The following is a 14,514-nucleotide window of genomic DNA, read 5'->3' as shown; positions in this document are numbered from 1 at the left end:
CACCTGGCTCTCTCCATGTCAGGTAGTAGGGACAGCACACTGTGAATCCCAAGGCAAACTCAAGGCAATGAGGTTACTACTACCTGGGCAGAAAAGGACAATGACACATCATCACTTCTCTTTCAAGTTCTCTCCTGACTCACTAAAGGATCTACAATCATTTGCCTGTATTAGGACATATGCTAGTGTAGGTCTTAATTTCCCTATCCCTATACTGAGAGGTCATGGGAATTGAATGGAAACCAAAAGGATTTTAAGTTCTTCATGGATCCTGCACAAACACAGCACACTTGTTCTTACCACTGCTTCACAGTCTCCCCAAAAATGCAGCCAAACCTCCTTAGCCCAGGTGACAAAGGCTAGCTTGAGGTTCATTACAGAATCTCTTGGAAAGGCAAAAGGGCCAATAACTTTTTGAAAACCAGAATCCAAAATAACTCATCATGTCACCTACTCCTGAATAGTACTGGGAAACCTTATTGAGATGACAGACACCCATCTGCTAGTTTGGATCAAAAGTCCCTCAGGGCCTTAGAATTTTTCTCTAACCCTTTGAAGTCAGACCATATAAGACTTTTGAAATCCTTAACATTCTCCAATGTGTCTACAGTATATGCAGTATAGATAGACCCTATACTAGACCCTACCTGCAAAATACTGGCAATTAAGCATCACCATTAATGAGGACTTCCAGTGAGTCCAGACTTTTGTCACTTATTAGCCATCACACCTTAGACAAGCTCTGTTCTTCAATTCCACACCTGTAAAATGACAATAATAAAACTACCCACTCCTTAAGTGAGAATGAAATGCAACAACACATGTAAAGCACCTAACAGCAGTGTATGGGACATACGGGGTCAATAAATATTAGCTTACTATTATTACTATTATCATCCAGTTGGCTCTGCCCAGCTGGCCAAGCCTGGATCCCCATACCCTGGGCCTATAATTCTAATCAATGCATCAGGTAGCCTCAGGGATCTACATCAAAGTCTCCTGCATCCCTAGAATGCTCCAGCCCTCCCATAGAGCATATTATGTACACCCTGTCCCCTCCCATGGACAATACATGAATGGCTAGAGGTTCTCTGACTCACAGGCTTTATTTCTCACCTGATTTCACCCATATTAAAAGGCATCACTTGTAGAAAGTCTTAATAGACATCAGGAGGGCCAGGCCTCCACATATCAACAGTCACTGGTTCCTTATTTCCTTTTTTCTAACAACCAAGTTCAGTTCAAGTCAAGAAAAGAGGGTAGCTCTTCCTCTTCCCTTCCTGAAAAATTCAATCCTAAAGCTATTAAATGTAGTAAAGGAAGGGAATATCTACAACAAATGGAGTGAAGAGAGATATGCAGGTGTAGGGGAAGATATACAGGGCCCAAGCAGGGCAAAAAGGGTATCCTTGAAGAGGTGGGAAGGTGTGCAGTATGTCAGAGCCAAAGACAGGTGAGGAGGCATTCATGTCTAAGGTCATCTACTCTGGGGAGTCAAGGGCAGGATAAAACAGGCACTCAGGAGTGGTAAAGGGAAATGGCCAGCATTAGGAGACTGGTTACATACAGAAGAACTGAGTAAAGAAGTACATACACTAAGGATAATGGGAAGCAGGTTTCTCACTGTTAAAGAAAGTAGTTAAAATATGAAAAGGGAACTGGGAGCAGCAGCCCACACCTGTAATCCCAGTGGCTCAGGAGGCTGAGGCAGGAGGATCTAGAGTTCAAAGCCAGCCTCAGCAACTTAACGAGGCCCTAAGCAACTCAGTGAGACCCTGTCTCTAAATAAAACAAAGAATAGGGCTAGGGATGTGGCCCAGTGGTTAAGTGGCCCTAGGTTCAAACCTGGTACAAAAAGAAAAGGGAGAAAATAAGGTGGAGTCTGAATGGAATTGGCAGTAAGAGTACAAACTCATGGTTTTTGATATAGACCTGGATATATAAGTGTAGATATATAAATATGCACATACATATACACATATACATACATACACAAATATAAATACACACACATGCATAAATATTTTCTAGTTCTGTCTAAGGAAGAGCCAGGAAGCAGCAACACTCAATAGTAATGAGCACACTGAGGACTCAGTCGCCTTCTAAATACCATTCTCCATTAAAAGAACCAGAGTTATTGGGCACAGTGACACACACCTATAATACCAGTGGCTCAGGAGGCTGAGACAGGAATTCGAAGTCAGCCTCAGCAATGGCCAGGCACTAGGCAACTCAGTGTGACCCTGTCTTTAAATAATATACAAAACAGGGCTGGGGATGTGGCTCAGTGGTTGAGTGCCCCCGAGTTCAATTCTGGTACCCACTCCCCCCAAAAAAAGAACCAGAGTTCCTTGGAGAACTGGTTCTTTGGAGGTTGGTTCCAGAGCTGTGGCAGAGAAGTACAAGATGAGTCTGGAACATCCTGTAGTACCAGAAAGTGAGGAAATAATCAAAAGACTGATGGGAACATAAAAGGACACAAAGTCACCTTGAAAGGACTTCTACTGGCTAATAATTAGTGAGAGTAATGGATTAAAATACACTGAATAAACTAGGGACACTATGAGTCCATAAAAATATAAGTAAATAAATTGAAGTTTATTGAGGGATATTTACATAGTTTCAAAGTCTCCACAAAATGTTTATTAATTAAAACAGGAAATGATTTTATAATGGGAAAGCTTGACAGACATCACCTCAATCAACTGATCAAAAATAAACATCATCTATAATGGGATCAATCAAAATCACATGCCATCTGAAAGGATGCAATAAGAACAAAGCACTATTTCTGCAACATTCTTGTTGAAGAGGCAAAACCTGAATCTAATCATGAGAAAATATCAAACAAACCGTAATTGAGAGCCAATCTAAACAATAACCATCCCATAATCTTCAAATGTATCAAGGTCATGAACATTAAGGAAAGTCTAAAGGATAACAATACTTGATAACTAAATGCAATCCACAATTCTGAACCATATCATTTTGCTTCAGAAAACATTCCTGGGACAACTAGTGAAACCTGAATGGGATTTTACCTAGATGGAAGTAACATACCAATGTCAATTTCCTGATTTTGATGGTTGTATTGTGGTTAAGAAAATGTCCTTGCTTGTAGGAATAAAAAGTGTTCAGGATATAGGGCATTAGTTGGGAACTTAACCCAGAAATAGTTCAGGAAAAAATTATTTGTGATGTACTTCCAACTTTTATGTAAATTGGGGCTGTTTCAAACTTTTTAAAAATTATTTTTAAAAATCCATATGCAGGTCTGGGGTATAGCTTAGTAGTAGAGTACTTGCCTAGCATGCATAAGGACCTGAGTTCAATCCCCAACACTGCAAAATAAAAAATAATAATAAAATATAAATAAAGTCTGTGTGTGATGTGGTCTAAAAAATAAAAACCAGAACAGATGGTATGTGAGAAACAGAGATATCCCCACTGTGTCCCCTCTGGCAGCAAGGCTGGCAAAAGCGAGCCCTCAAAGCATCTCCTCAGCCCCAACAGTCTCTATTCAGTTGAGTCTTCATCAGAAGAGCCCCTATTCCATGGTCCCCTCACTGGCACCGAGGCCCCGAAACAGCTACTCAAGAAACACCTCAGCACTCCCTGAATGGCATCCCATCTGTTCTAGTACCTCCTGGCAGCTTAAGGACTTCTCTTTCCTTTCGATGTCTTTGTACTTTAGTTACAGGTTTGCAGAGTATAAGTCTTGCAGCTTACAACCTCAGCTGGAACTCCGAATATCTAGTTAAGGGGCAGAACTGAAAAGAAACAGCTTATGATTCTCTGTATTTCTGCAAACTATCTTTTATCAGAGAACAAGATTTACACATTTATTCTCAGACATCCTTTTTCTTCTTTGAACAAATTAAAGGAGTAAGCAGCCTACAGCAAGAGGGAATATGAATGATTCTCTCCTCAAAATGAAGGGATCGGTCCTCCAATGGGGACAGAGGAGGGGTAAATAGGGACTGCCCTGGGGCCAGCCTGAGTTGGAGAAAGAGGTCTGCGCCACAGCCCCTGGAGGATGGTCTCTGTACAGCGTATTTACACAACAGACACCAATGGCTCCTCTGCAGCCATTACTGTCTATCAGGTAAATAACACATGTGCCAAGACACACATTTAATGAGGGAAATAATATGCCTTTATAAAAAGACTCAATCTGTATTTACCTGAGAGACCAAAGAAGCACCAAATCACCAGATTAGTGGAACCACAGAGGAGTCGTTCTGGTGTCTTGGGTAAATAGACATTTTATAGCCTCCATTACTGGAGGGGGGAAGGGAGGGTAAAGGGAGGGGGTCATTCTTCAACTCCACATACACAGGCCAGAGGAGCCTAAGGAATGGGACAAGCAGAGGAGTCCATCAGGAAACATGTGGTCTACTCCACTCCACCTCCCCAACCACACAGACTTAGAATCTTTGGGAACACAGGGGTTGATACTATCTCTGTATTCAATACATGCCATTAAAAGTCAGACTGGGAGGCTGGGGTACCTTCCAGAGAAACTCCAAGGTACCAGAGGCGGGTCCTGAGTCCATCTAACCGGAAGTACCTGGACCACTAGAGCTATAGCTTCCTCAGTCCTGGGGCAAGTTCCTGCCCCAATCTGACCTATAGCATCACGGGTGCTCAGGCACCTGAATCACAGAAACAATAACAAAGAACACTGTACCACCTGTTTGTAACTTACCTGGTCCCAAATTTTGTCTTAGGCAGCTAAAAGTTGCCTGGGAAATAAATAAACAGACAGCATGCCTTCAAAAATCATAATCTTCAACTAATAAATGTATCCTTACTGCCAGAAAACTTTCCGTGAAAATCAGACGGTCAAAGGTAAAAGAAAACCTAAGAGGCAATACAGTCCAGTCAGCCAGCAGAAATGAAGCCCAGGAAAGAAAAAGGATCACCCAAGGTTCACACAGCAAAAAAGAGAAAGAACAGAATACAGGTCTCTTGACTCCAAGGCCAGGGACCTAGGTCATGGCTCCAGTGCAAGGAGCAGGCCTCTCCACTCATCATGCCCCACCATTCTCTACAGTCTCACAGAACAGGCAGGAGTCTAAAAGTTCTGTTTAGTCCACTCAAGGCTATGAGCTGGAGACAAAAGAAATCATGATATGTCCCACAAACTCTACATGACTTCTTATGACCCCAAAACTCTAAAGGAGGACCCTCACCACAACAAAACATTCTATTCCCCTCTACAACCTGTCACTGCCCTTAGCCTTGGAGATTCTGCTCCAAGGCAGGGTTAAGGAGAGCTTCCCCCTTCAGAAACAGCTGCTAATCCCAAATTACCTAAGAATCTTCACCGAAGACCTATAGGAACACCAGATTCTTATGGCAACAACACAGGCCATAGCAGGTTAGCTCTCCCCTCAACTGGTCCATCTCAACAGCTTAAAGCAGCACATAAAAGAGGCAACTATTTATAATTTGCTTGCTGTTTGCTAAATCATCAGAATACTCACAACTTGGTCAAACTCTTTCCAGGGACCAAAGCTGGAAGACACCTCTTAGTAAAGTCCTACAAGTCAGTAGTCACTGCATTACATACAAAAGGACACAAAGTCTTGTTTCCTAAGATATCATAAATAAGATAGAGAGGGAGTGAGGGTGAATTATCATCATCCCTTTAAGCACCTCTCATACTATAGACTACATCTACATCTACAGAACTACATCTACAGCAGTATTCAGAACTGTCCAGAAATCTTCTAGGCTCCTGCTTTCAAGATGGAGAACAGGTGCTGAAGCAGAGTCACACAATCTATTTCTTAAAACACTTGTATCAGAAAAATCTAGGTTCAAATTCTGACTCTACTGCATATTCTTTGTAATAATAGCTAAATAATACCTATATCTTGGGTTCAGTTCAATCAAATAATGTACTTATGATGCTCTGCATGATAGTAAGTGCTAAATAAAAGGGAGCTACAGTTAACACATGAGAAAGAGGAAAGGGAACAACATTTTCTTTATTGGTGATTTATATATTTTAATATCATTTAGTCCTCCAACTGTCAAGCAAAATGGTTAACACTATTTCCATTTTACACATGAGAAAACTAAGGCTCAGAGGCACCCATCTTTTGGGTACTCTTAGTTTCCTCTACCATGTTTGATGGCCCACATTTCCACACTTGACCAATTTCCCCAACTGTCACAGGGCTAACAATGCATATCAACTTTTTTGGGTTTTTTTGTTTGTTTTTATACCAGCAGTTGAATCCAGGGGCACTTTACCACTGGGTCACCTCTCCAGGTCTTTTTGAGACAGGGTCTCCCTAAGTTGCTTAGGGCCTCACTAAGTTGCTGAGGCAGACTTTGAACTAGAAATCCTCCTGCCTCAGACTCCTGAGCTGCTGGGCTTACAGATGTGCACCACCATGCCCAGCAAAATCTAACTTTTTCTTTCTTTCCTTTTTTTTTTTTTTTTTTGTGCTGGGAATTGAACCCAGGGTTTTGTACATGCTAGGCAAGCACTCTACCACTGAGCTACATCCCAGTCCAATTTTTCTTTTTAAGTAATGTGTGATTTTAACCAAAAGTAACTCAAACTTAGGCAGTGATTAAATTTGCAAACCAATTTGTTTTCATAATACTTTCTTTTATATTTTAAAAAGAAAAACAAATTACAGCCCTGAGCACAAAAGTAGGAATAGGAAGAGGTGTCTTGAATTAAAACAACTGCAGGATGGAGAACTCAAAGCTTCTTCTCAAACACAATTCCAGAGGTGCAAATCTTCCCACCTTAGAGTGAGAAACTGGCAGGAGACAGATTACAATGAGCTCTTGCCCAGGTTCCCAAATGTGACATTTCCTTTTCCAAAGCTGAACTTTGGCAAATGCTACTCCCTCTGTGTTGGAATGCTCCTCCATTTTTCACTAGGCAAATTATTACTCCTTCTCTAAAACCAAGCTCAAATCTCCCCCTTTTAGTAGCCTTCTCTGATAACCCATCATAAAATTAATTGCTTGTTATCCAGTAACACAGTTTATTCTTATTTTGTAACTTTTCTCTCACTATAAGACGTTAGGTATCTGTTTCTCCTTCTAGTAATAATCTTTGAGGAGCTGAGAGATGGACGGAAAACAGGCATAAGTGTGCATGTTTGTGTAAAAAGAAGCATATCAGATATGCTAATTCCTTGACTTTTTTTGGTCAGACTTCATGCACTTTAAAATTTCATATATAGCATTAAAGAAGGGTATGAGATTCATCTTTTAAATCTAAATGGTGAAAAAGAGTTTTAAAAGCCTGAGAAACACAGTTAGACCCTTAGGTGCAAGAACTACATTTGTTCATTTCTGTATTCCCAATATCCAGCACAGGGTCAGGCACAAAGTTAAGTGTGAGTTTGTTGAATGAATTAATATGCCCAAAGTCCACTGCTCTGGAATTAGAACATGCCAGAACAGAGCATGGCCCAAGCACCAAACAAAGCTTCTTTTCTTTCTTTCTCTTTCCATTCTTCCCCCAGTCCACCCCATTCTGTCCTTCCCAGTTGAGAGAGAGAGAGAGAGAGAAATTGCTTTGGTGCTGGAATACTATTAAAAGGATTAATTTAGGGACCGGTATTTGGACTGTCACATCCAATCACTACCCACAGATCTACAGCTTCCCAAATCAGGCTCATGCAAAGAAGAATCAATTGCAAGGACACAGAGGGTCTGAACAGGCATACTAATGGCCTCCTGAGGTGCCAGCGGCCAGCTTTGACACTCCCATAAATTATCTGCCTTTTGATTTTACCTGTAGCTGTGGGGCACAAGGCACAATTTTGAACATATCAAAGCAATTCCTCGTAACCCAAGGCTCCCTAAGGAATGTCCCCAAAGGAGAAAAGGCTAAAACAACAACCCAAAGGGAACCTACTTCCCAACAGGTCTGGTCCTAGCAGTCATCAATTAAAACCCAACAGAACCAAACAGATTCAGCAGAACTCAAATGAAGCCTCGCAGATATGGACAAGGCATGTATCAGATGCAGTTCTGCAATGACTACACATCTCTCACTCAGGGGAAGAGAAATCACAGCAATAAACAAACACAATTTCATCTGGAGGCAAATTCGCACTTTGACAGTACCTCACAGTATGACCTTAGGCAACTCACTTAACCTTGTTGAGACTCAGTTTCCTCACATGGTAGCAAGGAAATGAATGCTGAATATCTGACCCACTTCCCATAATGGCAGTAAAAGTAATTTAAAAAATTCAAGAGGCACTTTACAAAGATGTAGGGTCACAAGGGTGGCAATACTAATAAATGACCCCAGACAAACAAGGAGGAATGATTGGTCACAGGTGAAATTCACTAGGAAGCTCCTTGCTCAACTCACTTTACTTATGGAGTTGGGACTAAGGTCCATCCCCACAAAAGTTCTGGGATGAGTTCTGGATGGAACTCCTGCTGTGTGTGAATTTTCTATTAGGAAAAACAGTGCCTTGCTTTAATTGTAACTTTCTCCTATGTGTTAGCTCCCGCCACCAGGGTTGTTTCTACCATATAGATACAATGACAACAGTGCGGACCAAAGTATTTGTCAACTACTTTCTGATTTTTAAAAAAAAATCATTGTGTAAAATACTACTAGTAATAAAAATGTATCAAGACACTGTGCCAACAGCTTTATATACATTACCAAAGCCTTTAACCAACCTATTAAGTCCCTTATCTCCATTTTATAGATAGGAAAGTGAAGCTCAGAGAACTAAGTCACTTGTCCAAGGTCACATAAACACAACTACCAGAAACCTACAGGTTGGCCAGGAGTGGTGACATGCCTGTAATCCTAGCAACTTGGGAGGCTGAAGTAGAAGGAATGCAGGTTCAAAGTCAGCCTCAGCAACATAGCAAGGCCCAGTCTCAAAATACAAAACTTTAAAAGAAAAAAGTGCTAGGGATGTGGCTCAGTGGTTAAACACCCATGGGTTCAATCTCCAGTAACCAAAAAAAAAAAAAAAGAAAAGAAAGAAAGAAACCGACAGGTTGGGGCTTAGGGTATAGCTCAGTACAGTGTTGAGGAGGAAAAGGAAAGAAGGGAGGGAGAAAGGGAAGAACTTATAGGCTTCCCTCTAGTAATGGGACTCAAAGAAGTGGAAGACAAAGGGCAAGAGCAGAAACAGGACTCTGTGCTATAATCTACCCATTAGACACTCAACAAATACTTTACTTGGTTCCTGTGTCTGACATATCATCATACCTGAACAGGGAAACATTTCCAAAATTAGGAAAATGTCATCAGTCTGCTGCAAGCAAGGAAAGGAGAGACTGAGTAGGACATGTACAGAAAGAGGACAATTCCCTAGAAAGCTTAGGAAAATGGGTCAGTTTCTGTGGGTATAGTTCAAGAAGTTTGAAACAACTGACACTAAGCCATGAATCCTAAAACCAATATCCTTTCCAGGATTTCATTTATTCCATACTTCCTTCGATATAAAATAGTTCCCCAAACATTTGACTTCATCTTATATCAACTTTCTCTTCCTCTGTCTTCTCCAGTCTGTGAAATAGGAGTTGGTATTACCAATACATTCCTTGATAGACATACTTTAAGCTTCACTGGATGACCAAGAAGTTAGTGAAGAGAACCAATATAACCATGTAAGCAAAGATTCAGTTATACTTGGTTTAAGGATCAAAATACTACCACAAAAAGGGAAATATAAAATGATATCCACGAAACTGCTAAAGCCTCATTATTGGTCTCTCTGCTTCCAGTAATATCTGTCCCCTTCAATTCATTCTTCACAGTGACATCAGAGCAAACTTTCTACAACACAAAACATCACTCTATTGCCTAAAACCTTTTTTTTCAGATGTTGATAGACCTTTATTTTATTCATTTATTTACATGTGGTGCTGAAAATAAAACTCTGTGCCTCACACATGCTAGGCAAGCGCTCTACCACTGAGCCACAATCCCGGTCCCTGCCTAAAACCTTTTAACAGCTTCCTACTATTCTTAAGTGTGATTCAAGGCACAGCAAACTAGAATCCATGTGTTAAGTTCAGCTGTTTTTATAAATAAAGTTTTATTGGAATATAGCCATGTTCATTCATTTTCCTACTGTCTATGGCTGCTTTCATACATAACTGCCAAGTTGTATAAAGTAGCCACAGAGCATCAATATTTACTATTTTGTCCTTCACAGAAAGTTTGCCAGTTTCTAATCTTTTTCTACCCACCGACACAACTCCAGGTCTAATCCTAAGAGTTTATAAGGCTCTGGCATCCACTTATCTCTCTTGCTTCATTTCTCACTACATTCTCCTGCCCCTGTGCACTAAGCACTGTTTCAATCACACTGAACTTTCTCAAACTCAACAAAGTTCTGACACTGGTCCCTCATGTTTTCGTCTAAATCTAGGTGAAGAGGTTACTTCTTCTGAGAAGCCATTCCTGAGTCTATAAGTCCGGGTTAGGGACATTTCTGCACTCCCAGAAAACTTGTACTTCTTTTACTAGAGCACTCTCAGATATAACCCAACTGCCTCTTTACTATCTGTCTTTCCTCTGAATTTCTAAGTTCTTTGGTAAGGAACAGTGGCTGTCTTATTCACCATTACAATCCTAGGAACTAGCAAATTGCTTGGCCCTTAGTTATTGGACAAACTACTTCCAAGTCCCTAGATAATAATCTCATAGTCTGCATTTTTAGCAAGTCCTTGATCCTGGCAAAATGGAGACAGGTTGGGACTAACTATTCACTTAAAGGTGACACACAACTCAAATTAAACCAATATCCCAAAGGCTTTGATCAGATACATTATCAAGAGTCAAATGAATGTGTTTCATCCTCTTGTATTAAGATGTGTATTTCTCAGGATAAAGGATTATTCTAGCTCTATTCAACAATCCTGAACCTAAAGTAGATGTTCATGAGATGCCCATTAAAGAAATCATGAGAGAGTTTAGGAGTCTGGATCCTCAACTCCAATTCTCACTTTAAGAATTAGGGAAGTTTCAAAAGGTTTTGAGCATATGCTGCCAAATAAAAGAAGCTACAGAAAAACAATTGCAACAGCTCCCACCCCCACCCTGCCCAAATACTCAAAAGGAAGAAGTCAAGTCAAACTTGACCATGCAACAGGAGTCTCACCTCTCCTTACTTCGAAGATGCCAAGACTGGCAGCTGGGGATGCTGAAGGTTCTGTGAGAACTGGAAAGCCCCAATGCTGTGGACAAACACACATCTCTGCGACAAGTCTATTTCAACACAAAGGATCAAATCCCCACTAAGGATCATACTATATCTCAAATTCCTCAACTCAAAACTTTGGGATAACAGTTATATATGTGGAAAAAAAGCGTCCCTATAGAACTTCCAGAAGCAATTAGTACTATATTTATTTTTGGAATGATGGATTTCATGTTCTCTCGTAATACACTTTTCTTGGTAAGGATACTTACTTCCTAGAAACACCAAATATTTACAATATCTGAGCCGAGACTGAGAAAAAATGGCCATGAAGTGGTGGCTCACTAGATAATTTCAAAAAGAATGCTATCTAGACAAGGAGACACTAAGGCTTACAATATTCCAAACTCAGAAACTGAGGCTGGGTCAGGACTGAGGCAGGACTGCCACAAACACACAGGTCATATTGTAAATGGTCATAAATGCTAGGAAACACTTTCAGGATATTTCCATGTCTGCCTCAAGCTCTAAGAAAGTCAAAGTAACCAAACCCCAACTCAAAACATCAATGGACACCTATCATATTTATCACCTAATTCAGATTTTCTAAAGAACCAGAAGTTGCATGATGATCTTGTAAGCTATTGATGCCCTTTACACAAAGAAACACCTACAATTGGAACCAATATGTTCCTGTCTATCATTATACACATTTGACTATTCTACTCAGATCTTCTGGGAAAAGGCCACTAACTTAACCCACCATAGAGAAAACACTTTTCAAAATGAAAGGGAATAAAAGCACTTTTATTTGGAAATTTCAAGTTGGAGGGAGAGCTCCTAGGCAAGCTCTATGACCTAGCTAGCTGATTATTTACAGGATCTTTGGGCAGGAATTGTTAATGAGCTTTTAATTTGGAGTGCTTAAGTTGCCAAAGTGCTCTGAGCTCCAATGAAGCAACACAGAATCCATAAAGGAAACCTTATCAATCACTTCCTGGCAGCTCCCTTCCCCCATTCTGCACCTCCTGCCGAAAGGCGGCCAAGTAGGTTTCTAACTAAGATCACAGAACCACATTAGTGGAGTCACACTCCAAGTCCCTGTTTATAAATTGGCTTTTAAATGGTAGGGGATTCAGGTATAATATACTTAGGCTCCAAGAACGCGAACCCACTAAAACAAGGTATGCTGTATATGATAAAGTCAGAATAAAGCAGAATTTGATGAAGTCAATTTCTGGTAGCAACTCTACAATAAAAAAACCAGGTCAGGCCCAGTGGCCCACACCTGTAATCCCAGCTACTTGGAAAGCTGAGGCAGGAGAATAGCAAATTCAAGGTCAGCTTGGGCAAATTTAGCAAGACCCTAGCTCAAAATAAAATTTAAAAAGGGTTGGGGATGTACCTCAGTGACAGAGTGCTTGCTTACCAAATGGGAAGCCTGGTTTCAATCCCCCTTACCACAGGTTAAAAAAAAAAAAAAAAAAAAAAAAAAATCAGCCAATCACAACCTACTATAATTCAAATAGAGTAGTCTTTAGCCAATGAAATTCATGTTTTGCTGCCCTAATGCTGAGAAACTGACGAAATGTGTGACAAGAGCAAATGCCATACAAGTGGCCAGAGACCTCTAGCAGAAGACAAAAGTGGACACTATTTGTTGCAAAATCCAGCCCTAATAACAACCTCCACATCCCTAGTGAGGGACCTCACATTCAGCATCTTTTGGGTCAACAAGAAAAAACAAGAACAACAAAAACCAAATAAATTTAAAGGAAGTTACATATTGCAAGAACTCACAGTCATGCCTCAATCCAAATTAATGCTTTTTTCTTTTTTTCTTTTTTGTCTTAAGTACCTGTTGCTGGCCCATTTGCAGAAAAGACAAACAGAAAGCTAGCCAGGTTAGGCCCCTTATTCACTCTTTTCCATCGCTTCAGATTTACAAAAAGGTAAATTGCTAATTTCGTGTGCATGTGTCGGGAGGGGGAGAGGGGATATTCTCTCAACTATCTCCTTGCTGTTCCTAGCCCCTCCGGTCAAACCTCTCTAGCAATTCCAAGTAAGAAGTCAGCCCCTTAATCAACTCACCCAATCTGTCTGGCAAAACCCTGCCCCGCTCCCCCAACACCAGACCGTTGCTCAGTAGCTCATGAATCCAGGGTGTGCACAACGGCCATCACCCCAAGCTGCACAAACTATACAAGCCACGACCCGCAACCCGCATGCATTAACCGGGGCCTAGGATGGGGGGAAGGGGCTCTCAGCATCACCCACCCCAGGGTGTTGCCCCCAACTCGGACCCATCCAAGTCCAGGGGAGCGTAAGGGGAGGGGCAGGGGGCCAGGAGACCAGCCCTCCTTCCCAGGGCCGCCCCCGCCCCCCGTCAGCTGCTGGAGAGGCTGTCGCCATGGCAACGCCCCCTCCTTGGGGCCAGCGCGGCAGGCTCTCTCCAGGTGCAGGCCCCGACGTCTCCCTCGGCCTCAGCAGGCGCTCAGGGCAGTTGACGGCGGCGGGCGCGGCCCGCGCCGACTGCGGCGCCGGCCAGGCAGAGGCAGGGCCAGCTCCGCCCGCTTCCCACCGCCCGTTCCCGGCCGCCTCAACAGCGGCAGCCAGCACCACGAGTCCACAACACACCGACTCACCTCCGCGCACTCTGACCCCGACCGACGCGGCGGACGGGCGGGCTCTGTGGCCAACCGCTGAGCCCGCCGTCGGCCCCTTTAACCAATGGACTGCAGTGGGGCGGGGCTTCTTCTTCCCAAATGCTCGCTCTCCCGCCGACATGCGCGCTAAAGTTGTCAAGATGGTGACTGCTGGTGGCGGGCCTTATGGGACTTGTAGTTTTGAGGCTGCACTTACTCAGAGGAGAAGGGGAGGGTCACTTCTGAGCAGTGAAAGGGATTTTTTTAAAAAACAACACTTCCTCAGGCCTAGAGCGACTCAGGTGCCCCACCTCTTTTTTCTCACTTTTCAATATATGCACAAGGTGAGTATAGGCTCATAAAGTGACATATTCTGTTTATGTGACACTTTCTCCTGATTAATTCATTCAACAAGTAATTATTATCATCTACCCTCTGGTGTGGGCCTGAGTGAGATCTGGGAGGAACAAAATGCTTAGATTTCTAAAGGGCCTAAGGAAGAGGGAACTGACTTGTTCAGGGCTCTTCAGAGGAAATTTCAAGGCTAAAACGATTCTGACTGCTGGGGATGGGGTTGTGGCTCAGTGGTAGAGCATTTGCCTAGTGCACGTGAGGCATTGTATTCCATCCCCAGCACCACACTTAGAAACATAAAAGGATTCTGACCCAGCTGTGGATAGAACCCTGACCAAAGCCAGTTCTCT

At 42.2% G+C, this 14,514-nt stretch overlaps 1 protein-coding gene across 7 annotated transcripts in view; it reads right to left on the bottom strand.

Annotated features, from left to right (window-relative positions):
* Eri3 (ERI1 exoribonuclease family member 3) overlaps positions 1-13,834 on the bottom strand; it is a 131,793-nt gene extending 117,959 nt beyond the window's left edge. For 4 of the 7 annotated variants that reach the window (XM_047532787.1, XM_047533072.1, XM_047532871.1 and 1 more), the window contains exons 1-2: positions 13,443-13,801; positions 11,127-11,202 (exon numbers count right to left, since the gene is read on the bottom strand). In XM_047532787.1, the coding sequence (XP_047388743.1) occupies positions 11,127-11,202; positions 13,443-13,577 (211 nt within the window). In that variant the 5' untranslated portion in view covers positions 13,578-13,801. The other 3 variants (XM_047532997.1, XM_047533227.1, XM_047533146.1) reach the window with 3 other exon arrangements.
* Between the last annotated feature and the right edge of the window lie 680 nt (positions 13,835-14,514).

Source organism: Sciurus carolinensis, chromosome 1 (genome assembly GCF_902686445.1).
Source record: "Sciurus carolinensis chromosome 1, mSciCar1.2, whole genome shotgun sequence".
Classification (NCBI taxonomy): Eukaryota; Metazoa; Chordata; class Mammalia; order Rodentia; family Sciuridae; genus Sciurus; species Sciurus carolinensis.
This window is presented reverse-complemented; position numbering and strand designations above follow the sequence as displayed.